Here is a 22,116-nt window from a genome sequence, read left to right as displayed (position 1 = left end):
CATATCAATAGCCTGTAGCAAAATCTGCACATTTACGTTTTTTCACGGAGCAAGACATCATAACCGAACCTACTCGTTTTAGAACATTAATTTCATATATACTGATTGCACGTTTGAAATAGAGTAGTTTATTGATTATTTGCAATTTATTATTATTTAATAAATTTAATTTAGCCTATTATTATTTTACTTTTTTTTTTTTCCAATTTTGGAAAAGGTTGTATTGAGAAGTGTCATGTTATCTGTCAGTGGATTCTCTGAATTGAAATGTGATAAAAAAAATAAAAAAAATCTTATTCAAGAAAGAAAAATTGTGACATGTTGAGGAAATGCTGAGGAACTAAGAGCTCGGCTGTCATTCATGGTCGTGACATCACCCTCCTCGCGCAGGAACTCGGCGCTTGTTCATCAATTAAAGCGCATTTGACGTTTACATTCGTACTGTACGACAGCGAGTAGGCTACTTGCACACTGAGTTACACATATGAAGGTATGCGTTTTCACCACTTTTCTTGCTTTTGACAAAACTTTGTTTTACCTCCATTTTAATCTTTACTTTGTAATTGATTTCCTTAGTAGTGCTAGAAAGAAGTTTTACATCCTCATACCTCCATAACATCTCACCTATTTTACTAATCGTTTTTAAGAGGTGTGTTATGATATGTATGTCTTTTCCCCCCGATTTTTTCGACAGTTAGGTTGTTGCTGGGATGAATAGGCTATTATAACATTATCAATTGATTAATAATATTATATGTAAGCTGAAAAGCTGGCATCGTCAAGACATTATCATAAGACTTTTCGTTATTTTAATACAGTCTTTTGTCTAATATAGTAACTGCAGCACATTTATAACATTTCTCTTAGTATGCAATCTATCTGATCTTCCTGTTTCCCTGCAGTCCCCCTGCAGCACAACCAACATGGGAACCCAAAGAAAGGACAGCTTCCTCTGGGGGAAAGGTATGTTCTTCTTTTATCATTTTCTTAAGGTCTGAGACTGCTGTGCAAGTTCTGTGAATTAGGGGCTGTTCAGGCAAAATGCTCCAGTGCAACTGTAGTGGGATATCACCTTCATATAAACTTGATCATTGGACATTTTGTAAAGGCCTACAGTATTTGTGTGATATTAAAGCAACAGCAGAAGGACATAACGTTGAAGGATCTAAGGATTCTCAATAGCATCCTGTGTATGTATTACTTGAAGAGAGCAACAATACATCTGTTTTGTTTGGTTTTATTTTCTTTGTTTTCCACTTTTTATTCATTTTTATTATATTACGTATTATTTTACTTGCTTTTGCAATGCTTGCTATTTATGTTTAATCTTGTGATTGTGTGGTTTCAAGGGAAATTTGACTTACTTAAAAATGACTTAATGATACAATAATAATGTATACTGTTCCACGGGGCATATTAATCATACAACAATATCATATACTGTTCCACAGCAGAGCAAAGTCACTGTAGCAAATATTTATTATAAATATTTTGTGTGATGTCATCCACAGAAATGTCAGTGTTGTGTAAATGCAACCAGTAACAGACCAGAATACATCCTATGTGGGGCAGTTCTCCAAAACAAAAGTAGCAGTGTTAAATTTAGCTAAGAAATGTTTCCACTTCAGGGTTTTCTTTCTGTGCAATTCCTCTTCTGCATGAGTGTGAAATCAGGGATCTGATGTGAGACTGTTGCTAACTGTTGATCTTTTCCTGCTCTCTTGTCATCTTCAGCACCTTTAGCTTTCAATACAAATGACAAGAAGCAGTCTGACGTCCATAAGCATTTGATTCTAGATGACATTCAGGTATTTGGCTTTATAGTCTCTTTCTGCATATCATGATTATTCATAGTGTCATAGGCAAATACATACAATTTTGTGCTAAAGAAAAATCTCATGCAAAACTTTGTGAATAAAAAGATGAAGTATTTGTGAGCTATATGTCATCATGTGCAGACATAGCTTTAGCTGATCAATGTCTTCGCTCTTGCAGAAACTCAGGCTGGAGATCGAAAACATGATGACAGAAATTCAAACGATGGAGGCCGATGATGAGAAGTGAGTATTCACCGCTATCACTCAGCTCTGAGGTACCATAGCAACTGGAACAAAAATCGATTTGGGCGTTTGCTACATAATATTTTTGCTGTGTAGTTTCTTTCTCATTGTTCTTCATGACAGCATTGAATCATTGTGGCCATTTTCATATCCACTTTCGTAATGCACAAATATATCACTTGGGTTTATGGTGTTGTTTAGATTAAAGTTATACTGTCTAATAAAATGAAGCCCCGTCTTTTCTCATAGCAGTCTGAATCCATGTACATCTAAATGTCTCCTAAAACTGAGCACAAGCTGATTCCTAGCCAAGCATGTAACTCATGTGATCAATAAATTCAGGCCTCAAACTTAACCTTGCAATGTGCGTTTCATAGTCACTAGTCAGGAAAAGGTGCATTGAGTCTTTAAGTTTGAGAATACACCAGTGTGTTTCCAGAATCTTCCTTGAATTGAATTCTACCATGAATGTACAGTTAACATTTGCAGGTTCAGTTTATTGCACATCACGAAACACCATCAATGAGCGTGGGTATCTGTTTCCTGTTTCTTGGTATCAATTTTACGAGAAGAGCTTTTGACGTTGCTAACTTTATGTGTGGACAGGCTAAGCCACAGAAAATGTTAGACAGGTTATACGCATCGACCACTATACACTCACACCATGATTTAGCTGAATCAACACTCTATTGTCGTCAACTAAGCTGGAAATATTTTGTGGAACCGAGAATGTATTTCATTTTTGTCACAATAACGTCAATTTTTTTCATTCTCCTCTAGTAAAAATGTTATGAAGAACAAGAGAATCCAGTGTGGAAAAAAGAAGTTTAACATGGACCCAAAAAAGGTATGAATCATTTGAGTTTGCATGCAGCGCAAAAGTGTGATGCATGTAGGGTGTTAACAGCTTCACATCTACAAGGAGATTTAGCTAAACTAGGTTAGAGGAAGAGGGGGTGGAGAGAGACAGAGAAAGAGAGATAGAACCACATCCTGTGTTTTCTGTAGAATAAGTGAGCTGAAGCCACACTGCATTTTCCAAGTAGCTCGGTATACATGGTCAGTGTGTTAAAAACAACGACCAGTTTTGATTGTGTTTCACAAAAGCATCCCCTCCAATCATATGAAACCTACATATGAAAGATCTCACCAATAAAAGATTGAGTGATGCAACTGATGTACCTATTCAGAGCAGTGCCATGACAGGTATGAAAGCAAGGCTGTGAGGGATGAACTTACTGTGTTTTCAATGGCATCCGCTGTAAAAAGCTGTATGAAGCACCTAGATCACTTATAATTTTCCACAGTTCTTTGTCTACTGAAATTTCTTGGAAAGATATTCTTGCAGTGTTTCATCAGCAGAAAAATCCAAAAACACATTAAATAATAGTACAACCCACTAAAGAGATTCAGTGCTTTCATTCCCGTTAAAAATCAAAGATAGTGCTGCTGTGAATAAGTAGTGGGAGGATAATAATTAGGCCAATAGCTAATCATGCGTCACAATCTGTATCTTGTATCCTGTTTCTTAATGAATGTTTGGTAACAGAGATGCCAGTGGTCTGTGGTTTAAAACTGGCATTATTTCATTGAGGTTAACTGTGTGTTATTTTCAGGGTATCCAGTACCTGGTGGATAATGACCTGTTGGAGTGGAAACCAGAGGCTGTGGCGGAGTTCCTCTACAAAGAAGAAGGCCTCAATAAAACAGCTATTGGCAATTTCTTAGGAGAAAGGTATGATGATGGTGATATTTTTGTGGCGAATGCTGCTTGTGGCTCTGATATAGAGAAACAAATATTTCTTTCTTGTATCCACAGGGAGGAGATCCACCTTCAGATCTTGCAGGCTTTTGTTCACCTTCATGAGTTCTCAAACCTTAATCTAGTTCAGGCTTTGAGGTGAGAGGAGGTCCTCATCTTGTTTCATTTCTTTATATCGTTATAACATGTTCAAATACTAATTTGAAGGAATCTGTGATTGTTTGATTGTGGACATAGGCAGTTCTTGTGGAGTTTCCGTCTACCTGGTGAGGCTCAGAAGATCGACCGCATGATGGAGGCCTTTGCCCTGCGCTACTGCACCTGTAACGCTGGGGTTTTTCAGTCCACAGGTAGTTTGCCACTGCATTTAGAGGATAGGTATCATGTTTGACTACCAAGAGAATGAAAACATCAAAGTTCAAGAGACATTTAGAAACCAAAATGCCCTTTTTCCTTATTGTTAATAATATAGTATACTGTTTGGCTTATGTTGTTCATGGTAATATTAATACATTTCAGCGTTTGACTATAGCCTGATAACTGGAAGTGTCCCACTAGGGGGACTTGGCATTGCTTTTTTATTTTTTCCTATCACATATTTTAGTAATCATCAAATAATATGTATCATTTGAAAGCATAAACACTCAAAATTCATTCTGTGAAAATTGGATCAACTTCAAAATTTGAATAGACATATGGCTTTGATTTTCTTGCATTATTAGAGTGTAAATTATTTAGTAAAATGTATATTTTGTATAAAGGAAAAATGTTTAGTTCAGTACATTTACTTTACAGTAAATTTACGCCTCTATGAATTACATCCATTTAAGCTTAGATCTACTGCTCAAAAAGGGGGAGGACAGTAATCTGGGTCCTGAAGTAAAACTAGTTGAGAACCACTGCTATAGACTACTTTCATGTAGGCATTTGAAAACACTAATATATGTGTGTTTTCTTTTGTGTTGCAGACACCTGTTACATCCTTTCCTTCGCTATCATCATGCTCAACACAAGTTTGCACAACCCAAATGTGAAAGACAAGACCACACTAGAACGATTCATCAGCATGAACAGAGGAATCAACAATGGAGGAGATCTTCCCAATGAACTACTCGAGGTGAGAGAGGTCCCTCCAATCACAGCTTTACCAGACCAAACACTCACATCTACAGTATTTTATAATCTAAGGATTTTTCATTCAGATACACTACCATTTATTTATTTATTTTTTAAAGAAAAACAATACTTTTATTTAGCAAGGATGCGTTAAATTGATCAAAAGAGACAGTAAAGACATTTATAATGTTACAAAAGATTTCTATTTCACATAAATGCTATTTTTTAGCAGCAAAAGATGTTAAGAAATTAGATTTTAAGATGTTAAAATAGAAAACAGTTATTTTAAATTGTAATAATATTTAACTATATTATTGTTATTATTTTTTAATCAAATAAATGCAGCTTTGATAATCGTAAGAGTACTACAGTACTACAGTTCTTTTGTAAGTCGCCTTGCTTGGATAAAAGCATCTGCTAAATGCATAAATGTAAACGTAGTTAGAAATGTCATTAATTATATTATTATTATTAGTTTTTTTATTTCAAAGGAAAATTAGTTTTGTGTATATTTTTATAATCCACTGTTGATGTCATGATTTTGTAATGATCAAGTGTTGATAATTTCTCTTTATTCTGTAGAAACTTTATGAGAGCATTAAGAACGAACCCTTTAAGATCCCAGAAGATGACGGCAATGATCTCACTCACACCTTCTTTAATCCGGATCGAGAGGGCTGGCTTCTAAAAGAAGGTTTGTTACTCTTCGTACAGCTAATACTTATATAATATAGTTAATAAAATCATCACATGGCAGCTTCATTCCTATTATAATAAACCTCTGGTTGCATTGCAGTTAAGCATTTTACATCATTATTAGTTCCTATAATTTGTTTGATCAAGCGGCATTACAAGCTGTGAAACAGCCCAGTGCAGCTCGGCCAATCAGATTAGAGGACAGGAAACCAACAGTTCTTTCTGATCATCTTGGTATTTCCGAATATTAGTAACAATTCTGGTTAATCCATAGGTGGCAGAATAAAGACCTGGAAGAGGAGGTGGTTCATTTTGACTGATAGCTGCCTCTATTATTTCCAATATACCACTGTAAGTACTCTACCTTTACAAAAATGTCAAGCTCGCTGATATAAAACACATTAAATGTTTGATTGAGTTTGTTTGTTTTTCTAATTTGAATAAGAATATTTGAGTCATTAAAAAAGGCGATCTTTCCCTCCCTAGGACCAAGAACCAAAAGGAATCATTCCCCTAGAGAACTTATGTGTTAAAGAGGTGGAGGACGCACACAAACAGGTACTTTTCCAATGTTATTTACATTCCACCTCATCTATTATCACTGATCTAGCAGATAGTGTGTTTCACTATAGGCCCTATTACACCTGCTGTTTTATGGTTCTTTTAGTCACTGAGTGATAACTGTACCTCTTGCTATAATCAATCTCTACCTAGATCCTTATTTCTGTTTTTCTTTCTGAGTCAGCATGTCGTAAAACCAAGAGACATTTAAATGTTTGCGATATGACATGCTCTTGTAACCATGGAATGTAACCTTTTGAAAATGACAGCATATGCATTTCCTCTTTTGAAATGTGTGCATTCAGTTCTGTTTGGAGCTGTTTAGCCCTCATCGTAAAGGAGAAACGATAAAGGCATGTAAAACAGAGACAGATGGGAGAGTTGTGATGGGCAAACATCACTCCTACAGACTCAGCGCTGCTTCTGAAGAGGAACGTGCAGACTGGATCCAGTCCATCAGGTACCAGACAGCACAGTATGATGGATTGACTCAAATGAACAATTAAAAATAAACAGATACAATAAACATTAACAATTTCCGAATGGCACACAACCCCAGATGAGACATCCAGTGTTTACAAATGTAATTCAAACCACATCGACATGAGATTTGAAATCCAGTTTTGCTGGAATATGTCTGTTTGCCTGATTTCAAGTAGGATTCCAAGTCATTTTTCTCATAATTTAGGATCGTACTCATGTAACATCAAACAAAGTGCAATACTTTCTGAAATGGTGTCTCTTTCCTCATATAATGCGACATTCACTAAGTAGTGAATAGCGAAAGAGTGAACGAGTCAATGGTTTTAGACCGTTTGGCAAAATTTGCAGTTTTCTGTTCTGTTTTTACACAATTACATCATTATTATAGGAACCAATGTAGGCAAGTTTATTTATAAAGCACATTTCATACAGTAATTTATGGTAATTTAAAGTGTTCTACATAAAAAAATAATATAACTAAAGATTGACGAAAAATTCATTAATTAAAATGAAAATAAAGGTATACATTAAAAGTATTGTGAGAGACGAATATGAAGTAGATACTGAACAAGCGATCGCATTTTATCAAGATTTGTATGAACAAATAACTTCTCATGAGTGCAGCAGTGTGTTGTTGTAAATCATGGGAAAGAGGAAGTCAAGTATGTTAAGAAATGTGCACACACTTAGTCATACATTAACAATAAAATAATTAAAAAAGCATTTACAGTTAGCATTGACAGAGGAACTGAGAAAAAAAAAAAAACGTCTCTGAGTCTAACTGTTTCCTCTCTGTTCTTAGAGCTTGTATCACAAAAGACCCTTTCTATGACCTGGTGTCTGCACGCAAGAAGAAGATCATCAGCCACACCGAACAACACGACTGAAGCTGATTAAACAGCTGACAGATTAATGAACTGACGAGATCTGATCTTTCTGAACAGTTGCACACAGACTGAAGTACCAACAGTAGCCAATGGGACTGACTGAGTGAGCTGGAAATGATGAATGAGGTTCTCAGGGTGCTAATTCTCAGGCCTCCCTCTCACCACGCAGAGGTCACCGCTGCAATGTGTGCAGCCTCTGGGTTCATTCACACAGTGGTGTTGTGGTCAGGAGTTTTGTCAAAAAATTTTCCTATTTAATTATTTAAAGCTTACGAGAAATGTTACAGTGAATAGTTAGCCTTGGAAAGATTGCAGTTTCTTTTATTTGTAAAATATTGTTTAAAAAAGAAAAAAAAAGAAAAAAAAAAAGCCGTAACTCTGAACTTGAAAAAGTTTGTATAGTGTCACCTGGTAACTGTAGGATTTTTCTAGTCGTGTTTGAATTTTATTTTCAATGAAAAACCTTTAAATTAAGCTACATTTAACAGGGTGTTTGTTTTAAATCACTATTTGGCTATTTCTTTTCCTGTGTATTTTTCCATTTGACTAAAACATTTATAATATTATAATTATAGTTTTTTTTTTTAATCTAATCAATATGTCTATCTTGTAAATATTGCAGTGCCAGTTAGCATTAATTGTCATCAGATAGAAATTGTCCATATTCTGTACATAATAAATGATTTATTTAATGAATGTATCATTATTCGATTATAAGCTTATGTAATTACAGAGAACTACTAAACAAACTTATAAATACATTAAAACCATGTTATTAAAATACAATGACTGTACTAGGCTGATCTAATTAAAAGTCTTTACCGAACAAGCCTCTTTTGTCCAGCAGAGGGCAGTGTTGATCAATTCCTGTAGCGTTTATATGCGTGTGTGTGTGTGTAAATGTGTAAATATACTTTTTTCCAGTTATATTAACATGATATGCAAGTACTTCACTGTTTCTTCCCTCTTGACTTCTGGATTGTCATGTTAAACATACTTTTCTGTAAAGCTGACTTGAAACATTATGTATTGTAACACAGCTATACAAATAAACGTGCATTGAATTGAATTCTGTACAAACTATATATACAGTACACATGAATATACATGTGTATATTTAGATGGAACATGAGAGAATGTTTCTAAAACATTTTAAAAATTACAATCTAGTTCGTCTACTGAAAAAAAAAAAAAAAAAACATCTGATTCTGAACTCTCATGGGCTACACAGTTGCTTCCTTTGCTACATCTATATTGCACTTGTGGTCTACAAGAGCACACTCCCCTCTTCCTGTGTATCATTTCCTTCATCTCTGTGTCAATCGCTCATCTTTTCAGCCCTCTCCTTCCCTTGCAATATTAACAATTCACTCTTCTAACTGGTCATAAGTACTTTACAAAAAGTGCCAACTCAGCAGTTGAGCACTACTATTTGGTGACCTTTGTAGACTGAAGAGTCTGGCTGAAGTATAAAAAAGAAAGAAAAGTATGTATATGTCGTTTTTTATACTTGTTATCCATGAAAGTGCTTGGTGTAATGTACGTTTTAGCAGCGCACATCATAATACTCTTAACAAACAAGCTAAGGCAAATGTTACACCCATGTTAGTCTAACCAACCTGTTGACGTTTCTCTGACGATGTCAGCATGGTCAGCTCAAGTAATGTGGACGTCACCATATGCACAATGACACAGTTCTGTTTTTGCTCTTTCATATTGTCTTATAAAGCCACAATTCAATGCTGTCAATTCAAAATTCTCCGTTAACTCAAAATGGACCACTCACATCATTTTTTAATATAGTAGTCAACATTTTAAGTGCATCAAAAAAGTTAATAAAAGTTGTCCTAAGAAGGTTTTAGGACAACTTTGATGAAAGGTTTTGATCCACTTCAAATGTTGACTACTGTATATACATATATGTATATATATATATATATATATATAAAATATTTTAATTAATAATAAAAACTAATAATTTGTGTAAAAGTAGCTGTTAGCCACTTCACAGTTAAATCTGATTAAACTCACATTTTAAAATTAGGCTGCTTGTGTTTTCTTCCAGGCAGTTTTCCACAGTGCAAGATTACATCTTTTGAAGTTAAATGAAAAATAAATACAAAGAATCAATTTATTTAAGGCCACAGCCATTTATTTATTGGCACTCATGATCGAAAAATCTTTTGCGTCATTTTCTATTTGTTTCCAAGAGGCTTAGTTTCACACAGAACGTGGTCACATTAGCAAAATTTTGAAAAAAAAAAAAAAAAAAGAAGGTCCAGTTTTTCCCCCTCGTGAAACACTTCCAAACATACAGATTGCTATTTAGACTGGATTTTGCCTGTGAAATTTTGCTGAGCAACAAACAGTAAATGTGACCGCACCTTTAATGGTATCTGATCAGGCATGTTTTCATCAGGCATCTGTCAGCTTTGCTATGGACCTTTTCCCTCCTTCCTCTATGACTCTGAGGGAGCCACAGGCTCAAGGACTGGGTAAGTAGAACGGATTGGAACAGGGATAATGTAGGGCAGAGATCTGCTGAACAGGAAAATTGTAACATTCTACATTTTTAGACACTTCAATTCAAAGCTCTCTGCAGTCCAACTATGAGCTCTGTAACCGGCAGGTCACATGATCCCAGGCTGCACACATTTGTCTGAGTCCTTTCAGTCATTTTTTCCTGACTCCAACTCCTTGCAGTGTCAGCAGCATTTTGGAAGCTGTTCAAACAACCTCACATCCTTCTAAAAATACAGCACCAATACTTACATTTTCAGCTAACAGCTGAATCAATATAATTGTAGGGAGAATCACTACACACATCTTGTCCAAACTGAACATAATGAAGCAATTTTTTTTTTTTTTTTTTTTTTTTTTTAAAGCATATACATTAGTATATTCTCATTGAAACCTGTCCTAGAATCCAAGGTCCTGATTTGTAAGCACAAGTTCTTGATTCCTCTAACAGGGATATCTCAGGACTGAATACAGGCCTTCTTCTGGGTACGCCTCCGCCCTCTCAGGCCTGAAAAAAAACAAAAGAAGTTAGTTTTTTTCGAATAAAATAACATAGGGCTGCGCAACTTGAGGGTGAGTAAATGATGACAGAATTTAAATTTTTGGGTGAACTATCCCTTTAATTAAAGATTTGGCTGCTTGTTTCAGAGTGAAGGTCTGCACTGTTCTTTCAAGTGAGCAGCTCAATAGTTCATTAGTTTACAATAAATGTTACCCCACACAAACTCCATCTCAGCATTCATTTTGTCTGAGTTTGGGTCACTTTCAGCAACACCACATGTGCCAAAAATCTTCAAAAAAAGAATCTTTAAGGGCTCCCTGCAGTTTTCTGTCAAAATGTGGTCAAATGGTTTAACGCTTAAAAATTAAGAATTAAGAAAGCCAAAATATTAATATTGCAATTTTGCAGTTGTAATGTAAAATAAATTTGTAAAATTATTATTATATTATTATTTTTCTTAAATACTAATTACTATTACAATAGTAATATTTCTTGTTTTGTTTTATTTAGTCATTTTTATTCAGTAATAATAAAAATACATTTTTATTAGTTGTATTATTAGTATTATTTTATTGTCATACTGATACATAAATTGCCAAGTTTTTGGCCAAATTGTGGAGCCCTACAAAACAAGCACAACAAACCTGGATTTTTTTTTTTTTAAATCGCATATTAAATTTGCAATTTTAAACAGAAAATCATAATTCGATTTTTCTCCAAATTGTGCAGCCCTTAATGAAAATATTGCATCATTTGAAAATACTGTACTGGACTGTAGTCCGGATACGTACCATCCTCGCCATCTGTGGCAATAGTCTGAAGAGAAACACTCCTTGGACCCATTTTGTTCTTTTTGAGTTTAAACTTCACCTGTGGTGGGTTTATGATCTCAAAGGTGTCCTCAATTTCATCAGTGCTTTCAGTCTCTGAGATCTTGCGAGTAGTGGGAGAAATGTTTTTGGATGCATCTTCTTGCTCCTTAATATGACTGGCCAACCAAGATGCTTCCTTGGAATTGTTGGTAAGCTTGGTGTCTTTATGATTGATCTGCTTTGTTTCTGTATTTTGATGGGTTGTTTTAGAGAGAGCATCTGTAGTCTGGTTGTTTGCTCTGCCTTTCAAGAAATTGCGGAAGGAAGAGCGCTGCTTTTTAGAACCAAACAGCGAGGACTTCTTCCCATCACCCTTACCGTCCTCTGTCCCATCTGGGGATGTAGGTGATTGTGGACGTACACTGTCCCCATTAGTGTAGATTAATTTTTCCATGTTATTCACAGAGGCATGGTCAACATAGTCCCTCAGCTTAGAAAGATCCTGCAGGGAGCCTGTTACACCTAGACTGTTGCCAACGACTAAAGAGTACTTAGGGTTGTGGTATTTATGTGCAGGCACCTTTAGGTTCGCCTGTTTGTTGTCCTCTACAGAGATCTGGAAGCGCGACGTGGATACGGGAACTGTGAGTTTTTTGGGTTCCGCGGGTGTTTTCAGCACAGGAACTGCCAGGGCCGGCTTGCTGATGTGAAACTCATGGTACAGGTCCACTGTATCAGATACGGCATACAGCTCTCTGAAGTCGTTGTCGAAGAAGTCAACAACTTGTCCAGACATCACAGAAATTGTGTTCCGGTTCATCCTAGAGGAACTCCACGTAAAGCTATGAAGATGGGAAGAGTAAAGCAAATGTAATGATGAAAGAGTGAACAAACGCACACAGCATATTGTACTGTTTGGTCTACACTACACACTAACCTATAGGATCCAAACATCACTTTCTCTCCATCTACCAACATATATTTTGAGCACAGCGATCCTGGCAGACGACCAAAGGACAGCGGCATGCCAGAGCCCCTCACAGTTCGCACCCGCAGGTTCTGAAAGAGCAAGAGAGAAAATAATAATTAACGACGGATGATCACTGCATCATTTTGCCACGGTTTTGCCACACAACTCTGTAACTGTAAATTATTTCTTTTTTCACAGTGGAAAAATTGGCAGTCTTGGATAACATGAGAACAATCTTATGCTTCAGAAAAACGTGACCGTATTTAAAATTTTTGGTCTAGTGAAATAATAACGTAAAACCAAAATTAGCACATCAACGCATGACATTGGTGCCAGTGATAGAAACGTTTAACTAAAAAATATCAATATTTAGCATTCCAGTCAAGTTATTGTCAAAATTACAACAGGTTCAGTGTGAAGAATGAAGAAATCCCTCTCTTGTCCAGTCACAACTGACTCTAGACTCACAAGCTAGTTTTTCTTAACAGAAACTTTATCTCAAGAGCTAGCCTCTTGCGGTATCATTTCAATTATACGTGTAAAAGAGGATGTTAAAACAGACATTGACCAGTTAAATGCCCAGTCAATTGTGATTAAAGTCTTACCTAAGATGTGTATCATACTGTCTGGCATACAGTACAAAACACAGAGTCTGCTTGAACTTTTACCCAAAATCTCATTGGTGTCACATTGTGCAAATTGTACTTAACTAAAACTAAAAAAAAAATTAACTCCAAAAAAAAAAAAAAAAAAAAATTGCTTCATTCAAAAATATAAATGTACCATAAAAAGGTCATTAAATGGAACTTAAGGCCCGTTCACAGTTTCACACACACCAAAGATTATACCTATATAACTATAGTTTTAATAATTGTTCTAATTCTATGAGAATAGTGAAATCCACAACCCAGCAATAATAATATTGACAAATCACTTTCAGAATGTTTTTTTTTTAGCTGATGACTGATAAAAACACCATGAAATGCCCATGAAATGCACCGACTTTTAAGAGCTCGAGCATTTAAAGCAGCAGACAACAAAACTGCAGCTTGCACTTATAATAAACAGAATGTTATCGCCCGTTGGTGTGGACACCAATACAGTTATCCTTATAGCTATCTTTATAGTTATTGTTCTTGGTGTGAATGGGCCTTTACTCTTGATATAAAGTGGGAAGTCTTGTGGTGACAGATCAACACACCTGATCTGGGCAAATATCCAAGTTGAAGTAGCTAGTGTGAGGTTCATTGAAAAGAAATCCTTGCACACAGAGGTGTGGCGATTTCATTTGCACACTCAGGACTCAAAAGAAAGGAATACTGTAGCTACAAAAGGACTTTGAGTACAATTCTGGCATGGACAAGGAAAAAGCAGAAGCGTGAGAGATGAGAGTGCTCCACAACTCTCCTAAATGAGATCGAATTGCCCTTTTTTCTTAGTTCTATTGAAATCTGCAGATCCTCTTTCAGGAAATAACAATGCTGAATTATCCAACTCTATTGCTCAGTGTAAAGTGTCAGATGAAAAGTCCCAGTGTCCTATATAAAACAATCCACATAGATAAGGCTTGTTGGCAGTGTATCTCAAGGAGATTGGCGGTATTTGGGGCAGTCTTGCGGAAAGTCCTGGGTTTCATTCTACAGCGCTGTTATGTATGTGCACAGCAGACCAGGAAGTCAGTTGAACCCTGTGGCAACAGCTACAGAATCATCCAGAGTTTCAGGTTCACACAGGTCTCTTATAGGTCAGCTGACAATCTGTTAACATGTGCATTTATGTGTGATATGGCAAGTCACGTGTTCAGGTTTGACTTCTTTTCCAGGAAAGCCTGATAAGGCAAGTCTGCCTATTGTTAACATACAAACATTATGTTGTTTTGATAACACGTCTTCTCTTTAACATTGTGTGATCACACACAGAGTTAAGAATAAAAGGGCAAAAGGGATCATGTTGGATTACTAATGGCTTGTATTAAAAGGTCTGTTCACCCAAAATTTCTGTCATTAATTACTCACCCTAATGTCATTCTAATCCCACAAGCCAGTCGTTCATCTTCGGAACACAAATGAGTGCTTTGTGCAAAAAGCATAATTTACTTGCTCTGGCGTCAACACAACATGCACGCGTCATGGTGCTCTCGTGAATGCGCGTTGGAGATTAAAATTTTGTAAATAAAGAAGTAAATTGTGCTTTTTGCGCAAAGCACTTGCATGTCTTCATAAAATTAATGTTAAACCACTTAGGTGACATGGATTACTTTAATGATGTCTATCTTTCCCGGGCTTGAAAGTGGTAGTTGCGTATGCTGTCAATGGAGGTACAGAAATCTCTCAGATTTCATTAAAAAGATCTTAATTTGTGTTCCAAAGATGAACGAAGGGCTTGTGGGATTGGAATGACATGAGGGTGTGTAATTAGTGACAGAATGTTCTTTTTTGGGTGAACTAACTGTTTAAAAGAAATAAAAATGTAATGGGTTTGAAGAACAGACATTGATCCTGACATAAGAATTGTTCAGTATAACATTGTTTTAAACTCCATAGTCTCAATAGTTACGTTAAAATGAATGGTGAATTATACAAAATGATATAAAAATGATAATAATAAATATAAATATTATATAAAATTGATAATATCATTAATAAAATAAAAAACGATGCCTACATTAAGGACCAAAATATTTTATATTTGCTTTACTATAATTCACACTGATATTTTACTATTACTATTCCCATTATTTTCAGTGAGGATTCTTATTACTATAATACAGTCATTTTTTTTAATTTATTTTTTTATTAAATCCAGTACAACAGATTTTTTCACATTATGGTAATGTGAATAGAAGAACAAGAATCTTTTTTTTTCATTACTGTAATGAACATTTGGGGGAAATGTGCTTTCTTGTCAAAAATAATGCCACAAAAAAGTTTTTCTTAGCATAAAATTGATTATTTTCCTTGTTTTGATTTATGGGGTAAAGTACATGAATCAGTCAATTGTTTTCGCTCACCCTCAGATGCTGCGTAGAAATCTGAAGCCTGCTGCTCATGTCCAGGAAGTGCGGCAAGCCGTTCTCCTCCAGCAGCAAGTACACAGCCACCCCTCTCTTACTCGCAGCATCTAAGAGATCCTGCAGGATCTGCAGGTCTGTCAACAGGTCCATGACCACTGCAACCAACTGAAAACCAAGAGAAACCAAACCGTGGTTAGAGCTTAACTTATTCACTGAGCTTATCATGACATCTGCTTTGAGGTGTGTATGAAGCCACACTGGCCATTTTTGATGACTCTAGTCTTTTTTGCAATGGCAGTGTAGCTTGTCTCAGCTTGAGGTAACATGTGAAGTCTCATGCAGGTGGAGGGAAAACAGGGAGCAGCTACACTCCAGCAGACACATTAGAGGCGAGGTAATACTCAGGGGCTTTAGACCAAAAGTCCAAACTCAACATGAGTCTGTCACAAGCTATTCATAAAACAAAGCAGCCAATCTGAGTCAAAGGGCTTGTATGCGTTATATATAAACCACACACTGAGCATTTTAACAAATAACATGCAAACTAGGTCAGCATAAAACTTATAATGACGTGGAAAACAAGTTTAAATTTAATGGATCATTTCAAAGCTTGTTTCAAGCCCTAAGGGTTTTAAGGTTAGGCCTTTCTTACCCTTCTTCAGCTCCACTGACTCACATGTCGAATCTCTATCTATGTAAATAAGAATGAACCAATTTGCAGTAAAGAGAAAACAAACACAGGCGCGTCTGTTAAATCACTTTTAATAACACAGATTCTATTCTTTTGCTAAAATTAAAAAATGCATATGGGGTTTTTTTTTTTTTTCAGAAATGCTGTAAAGACAGACCTATTACATTATCAGTAAGCTATGCATTTCAGACAAAGAACTAATGACCTTTTTAAGCATCTTGCACAAGTTAAAGTTCAAGGAAAGACATTTTTAAGACACTCATGTTTCTTGTCAGTTCTTCAAGGGGAGGTACCATGTGCTTCAGATTAATATCAAAGACATTCAGATGACATTAAAGATATGCACAAGAATCAGGATAAACCTGAATAATATGTAAATAGAATATCCTGTGGACATAGTCTAATGTTAACATTGACACATTTCCTGAAACTAAACCAAAACGCTAGTCAGCAATCGGCTCTGAACCTTTTAAGGCATGTCTAAATATCATCCAACAAAAGATTGTGGAACAGAAACTCAAATGTACCCAGAATGTGAGGTGTATAAAATATTATGGACATAAATGTGCTTATAATGTTTGTATTTATACTGTATATCAAGAGTATTACAAAAGCTGTGCTTGAAGAAAAAAAAAAAAAAGAAAAAAAAAACATTCTCAGTTGTTGTATAAAGTTGATCTATTCAGGATTGTATCTATAAAACTAAAGACAACAAGGGCAGCACCTGCCAGAATGACATTAACTTCATTTGACAAGTGCATTTGAATACGTTTCACCGCAACCCATCAACAAATAAGTTTTATTTGTCACAACTCTAAGCACCATAAGTACACAATTGTAAACTAGAACAGACATGACGTAAAATGTTTATATATACAATATACCCCAACAAGCTCAGTTAACCAGCTATACATTTTATACTGTATTCATTTTAACTGTTATAAAATGACCCACTAAAATCAGCAGTTCTCAGGTACAAAGATTGTTATGATGTGTTAAGTGTTATCTCATGGTGTTTGGCATGTATGACAGATTTACAAGGCATTTGTGAGTGGAAACATACAGCTAAATTATAACAAGTTACAATAAAATGTAGTAGAGTTTTTGAGCTTACATTTTCCATGAACCTTTATTACAGCTGTACTTATTGAGGGTTAGTGTACAGTACATGGAGGTGGACTGAAGGCCGCTCTGAAATGCTTTGGTTCTTGAAGTTTGTCATTATAACTTACTGTTAAGGAAGTCACACCATGTCTGTGTAAAACCGGTAGCAAAGACGTAAGACTTAAAGCCTCGGGCAGCGTGATTGACAAGGCACTTATTACAGACAAAACCCAAGGCTATACGGGAGTGATTTCTTAACTGATTATTACTTCACCGTTCACCTTTTCACTGAAACTCATTCACAATGACATGCATCATACCATAGAAAAGGTTAGAGATATTTCTTTACATGCCACCTGATCTATGGCAAGATACCTCTGTTTTGTGTGTCTTCAGGGAAAATTTGTCTTAAGAATATCTTTTTTCCCCTCCTTTAATAATTTATTATTCAAAAAAAAAAAAAAAAAAAAAATTAACATTGACATTCGTTTACATAAAATTAAATGAATGTAGAAGCTTTTTTCAGCACATTTATTTATTAGCTAATTATCAGTTTTGTACCTGTGTATATATTTATTTACATTTTAATTTGAAGTTTATTTCAATGTTTATTTCATTATTTTTTTCATTTAAAGTTAAATTATGGTGTCTCTGTTGCATGTCATTCAAACCTTCAGGGTGATTTCCAAACAAGAGCTCAGAGCTAGCCTATTTCTCAAATGAACAGCACTCAACTGAAAAAAAAAAAAAAGCCACAGCCCCATGCAACACGTTTCTGGATCAACATCTTTGTTGATCCTGGAACAACATTCCAATCAACCAATCAGATTTGAGGGACAAGTTTACAGTTTATGTCAAGTTTAGGTTTACACAGGACTGGGTAGGTTACTTTTAAAATGTATTTCACTACAGATTACAAAACACATGCATTAAAAAGTAAGTTGTAACTTAGGCCCAATCCCAATTCTATTTTATACCCCTTCGCCTACCCCTTGCCCCTTGAAACGGAGTGGCAAGGTGTAGGGGTGAAAATATTCCCCGAAGAAATGGGACACCACTACTACACCATTACACACGTCATCATACCTAGTTTCTTTCATTAGTGTCCTGTAACATTTAACCAGTATGAACAGCAAAGAAGTGCGCATATCAACAGAAATCAGGCGCGAGCACGTTACAGATTACTCGTTCCCAACGTTGTTTTTTTTTTGGACGGCGCTCGGTTTCAGTTCGAAAACGTCGAGTTTCCCAAGAGTGGTGAAGCCACTTTTCCATCGGGCCAAGCTGTTTGTTTAACCCGTGCTGCGATAACGGACCTCTTTGCAAAGTAATACAAACGAGTCAGTTGTTGCCGTGGTAACGCAAGAGTTTACATATGATACGAGATGTAAATAGCTATGAAGGATGACCAGATATTTCTTTTAACTGTATTACTCGTTTGTGTTCACATCATTCAAATAGCGCGTTTAGCAAACTACGGAGAAACTGGCAGCCAGGTACTGAGTGGAAATATCACTACCATGATCACTACACGCAATTTAGCAGCATGGTAGTCGGTGTTATGCAGGGACATTTCTCATACCCCTTCGTTCGAAGTTTGAAGGGCTATCTGGCCCTTCCCCTTACCCCTACCACTCCAGCCAAAAGAGAATCGAGACACCCCTACCCCTTCACGTGAACGCGCAAAACGAAGGGGTAGGGGCAAGGGGAAGGGGTAGAAATGGGATTGGGCCTTATTTCGTTAGATTACCCAAGTTTTGTAACTTAATCTAAATACTCTAGAATACTTTGGAATACTATAATAACTATGTAACACACACACAAAAAAGGTAATTGCTAGTTATCTAACAATTCTGATTTTTTTTTTTTTTTTTTTGTCAGAATTGTGAAATATAAACTTGCAATATTGAGAAAAGTCGGAATTCTGAGATATAAACTTAATTTTGAGAAAAAAAAGTCAGAATTGTGAGATATAAGCTCACAATTGTGAGAAAAAAGTCATAATTGCAAGTTATCACGCAATTCTGACTTTATAACTTGCAATTGTGAGTTTATATCTCCCAATATTGAATGCAATTGTGAGCTTAAATCGTACAATTGCAAGGAAAAAAAGTCAGAATTGTGATATAAAAAGTCACAATTACCTTTTTTAGAACTACAAGGGACTCACGAACAACTATCGCAAAACATGAAAACAGTCATGGATCATTAATGACAGGACAGTTAAGATTCAAGGGTATGTACATTTTTGAACGGGGCAATTTTTGTAGGGCAAATCTTGTGGAGTATATGTAAACATCTGTTATGTGAAATAGCTAATTCAGGACAGTACTAAATAAAAATAAGATGCAATTTTTATGATCCCTCTTATTTTCTTAAATTTATTAAAATGTTGCATATTCTGCAAGGGGTATGAAACTTATGAGAAGAAACGTAGCTTAGGATGCTTCTGCAACCTGTCAGAGTCCGAGAATCACCAATTGGTGTTTACGTTAATTGCCTGTCACAGTTTACATTAATGTTTATTGACATTAAAATTCCAAGTAATCACTTTGGTAATCTACAATACTTTTCTGATGTAACTGTAATTTGATTACTACCCATTTAAAATGTAACTGTAATGAAATACAGTTACTCAAATTTTGTATTTTATGTATTTCGTTACTCCCCAACCCTGGGTTTAAAACCAGGGTTAGGTGCTTCTACATCAGTGTTACTCACTGATCACGATAAATTATGGGTAGGGTTAGGTATAGGGGTAGAGATTATGGGTTAATGCTACATTTTCTGACTGAAATGTTGTTCCAGGATCAACAAAATATGTTGACCCAGGAACATGTCTTACTTGGTAAAAATCACGCTGACCGCAGGGACTAGTCCTTATCAATTTCCAAGAAATCGGACTTCTTCACCACAGACGAAATCTGCTGAACTTAATTCTTAACATTTGTACTTTATTCCATTATTTATTCCATTTTCCCACAACTTTATGCATGTTTTAAAACAGTTAGGTGAGAGTTAAATGCTAATTATTTTAAAATATGAGGTCATGCTCAGTCGAAAGTATAGAACCACATGACTGACAATTTACTTCATGACAGCCCCATATAAACTAACAATAAAGCTGAACGAGGCCACATGCTTCATCATCATCATGTGAATGATACGAATAAAACATCTTATATATGACTTGTTTAAACAAATGTTTAAACAAACTTAGACAAGACACTGATTAACAATCCCTTATTTCCTTATTACTACTTTATTTGTTAGTACTTAATAGTTTTAATAAAGGAATCTAAAAGTGACTATATATTTTTAACTATTATAAGTTAACTATTCATTAGATTTTAGTGTGGGGATCTGCAGTAAATATCAACTATTTAAGACAGATCTATCCCAGTTGTTACCAATAACATAATCTTATGTCACAAGTTATATTACTAATTGCTTTTTATCTTATTTAATAACTGGTTGGAATTGCTACTTCATAGTTTTAAAAAAACGTATTAGTTTTACTAACAATGGGAATTCACAACAGAGGTCAAATAAAAATATAATAGTGACTATTCAGTTGGCACTAGGAAAACTAGATATGATCTCCTGGAACTGAACTAGTAGGTATTAGTAATACTAGTTAATAGTAAAACTTGAATTACTACCAGCAACAAATGAAAAGCATACTAGTAGGAAATAAATAGGCCTAGTTGACCTGTGAACCACAGAACACCATTGAATTTAATAATTGCAAATCATTTCAAATAGTTGAAATTAAATTACAACAAGATACTTGTTGTAATTTTAGGATAGTGAATGCTAGTAGCAAAAGAATAAATACTAGCATCTAAGTAGGCTACTGAAGACTAATTGAACACATAGGTCACTACTGCAAGTACTAGTGACTAATGAATTGTGAAACTGAACGACATACTAGTTAGGCTACCATTGGAATACATAACAACAATAACTTAAAAAGTAGCCTACTCATAACAAATACAGATGCATTTCAAACCGTTTATTTTTAGGAATAAGTGGTAAACGTCCATAGTCGCTTACCTTTGTAGATTCTTGAATGAGTCTGCGGACCACCTCTTTAATATGCGGACTGTTAGTTTTGGGTGGGTGGGTGTAAACTGACACCCGAGTTACGCCTTTGTAATGGCCGTTGCTAGGCCAACCGATGTCCAGCGGAGGGATCTCCGTATCAGACATGGTCGGCCAGTAGGTAGAGTGAACACCTGAATCTTCACTCGTATCATGGGGCGACCGTGAGCAGCAGGTGTCCGAGTCACTGTCATATTCATGGAACGTGTCCCGCATCCATTTGATTTCCCTCGCGGAGAGAAAGTCTTTAACGTTATCCTCTTTGAGACGCATCTTAAACGCGCCATCCCCGTTCTTCAAGAGCTGCTCGAGCGCGGCCCGCTGCTCCTCGCTGTAATAAAACTCTGGTTTGGACTCCGGTATTTTCACGTTAACATGATCATCGTCTATGCATACTAGCTGAGACTCAGCCATGGCAGCTGTGCTCCCGGAAACAACGGTTCACCTGTGTTGGTTCCAGGTAGTACGCTCAGCCCACCTTTACCTGCTCGAGTGGTTGGTTGAGGTGAATTCAGAGCAAGATTATAGAGAATAGGTGGGCGGGGTTTCGGTAGAGTTGTGGGCGGAGCATCGCCGACCTGCAAGAAAGCTCTTGGGAATTGACATGACGACACTTGTTTACCTTCAAATATAAAAGACGGACGAAACTGCCACGGTAGTTTCCCTGACTGACGCCAACCGTTTCTTTCTTTCTTAATGAAACTTCCAAGAAATTGAATAATAAATACAAATACCACAAAGAAAAATCTTTAAAAAACAAAAAAATGTGATTTGTTATTATTTACCTGTATAACTTTACTTATTGAAACAGAAAAGAGAAAGAGACATTTTTTCA

General features: G+C 35.8%; 2 protein-coding genes across 3 annotated transcripts; one reads left to right on the top strand and one right to left on the bottom strand.

Annotated features, from left to right (window-relative positions):
* Positions 1 to 221: 221 nt before the first annotated feature.
* On the top strand, positions 222 to 8,634 carry cyth4a (cytohesin 4a). 2 transcript variants are annotated; one of them, XM_051887631.1, is made up of 14 exons: positions 222 to 490; positions 868 to 963; positions 1,735 to 1,808; positions 1,996 to 2,060; positions 2,841 to 2,907; positions 3,677 to 3,795; positions 3,880 to 3,960; positions 4,060 to 4,172; positions 4,791 to 4,939; positions 5,521 to 5,632; positions 5,909 to 5,985; positions 6,121 to 6,192; positions 6,501 to 6,655; positions 7,481 to 8,634. In XM_051887631.1, the coding sequence occupies exons 2-14, from the start codon at positions 924 to 926 to the stop codon at positions 7,563 to 7,565; spliced, it is 1,209 nt and encodes a 402-aa protein (XP_051743591.1). In that variant the 5' UTR covers positions 222 to 490; positions 868 to 923; the 3' UTR covers positions 7,566 to 8,634. The 2 variants fall into 2 exon arrangements, with proteins under 2 accessions (XP_051743591.1, XP_051743590.1); XM_051887630.1 differs by having other exon boundaries at positions 224 to 490; positions 903 to 963.
* A 1,061-nt stretch (positions 8,635 to 9,695) lies between these two features.
* fam83fa (family with sequence similarity 83 member Fa) lies at positions 9,696 to 22,031 on the bottom strand. The gene is made up of 5 exons (XM_051888090.1): positions 21,234 to 22,031; positions 15,380 to 15,547; positions 12,337 to 12,458; positions 11,379 to 12,241; positions 9,696 to 10,593 (listed from the first exon to the last, which is right to left on the bottom strand). The coding sequence occupies exons 1-5, from the start codon at positions 21,693 to 21,695 to the stop codon at positions 10,544 to 10,546; spliced, it is 1,665 nt and encodes a 554-aa protein (XP_051744050.1). The 5' UTR covers positions 21,696 to 22,031; the 3' UTR covers positions 9,696 to 10,543.
* Positions 22,032 to 22,116: the final 85 nt, after the last annotated feature.

The sequence above is a fragment of the Ctenopharyngodon idella genome, chromosome 3 (assembly GCF_019924925.1).
Source record: "Ctenopharyngodon idella isolate HZGC_01 chromosome 3, HZGC01, whole genome shotgun sequence".
In the NCBI taxonomy this organism is placed as follows: domain Eukaryota; kingdom Metazoa; phylum Chordata; class Actinopteri; order Cypriniformes; family Xenocyprididae; genus Ctenopharyngodon; species Ctenopharyngodon idella.
Note: the sequence above shows the minus strand (reverse complement) of the source record. Positions and strands in the feature narration are given on the sequence as shown.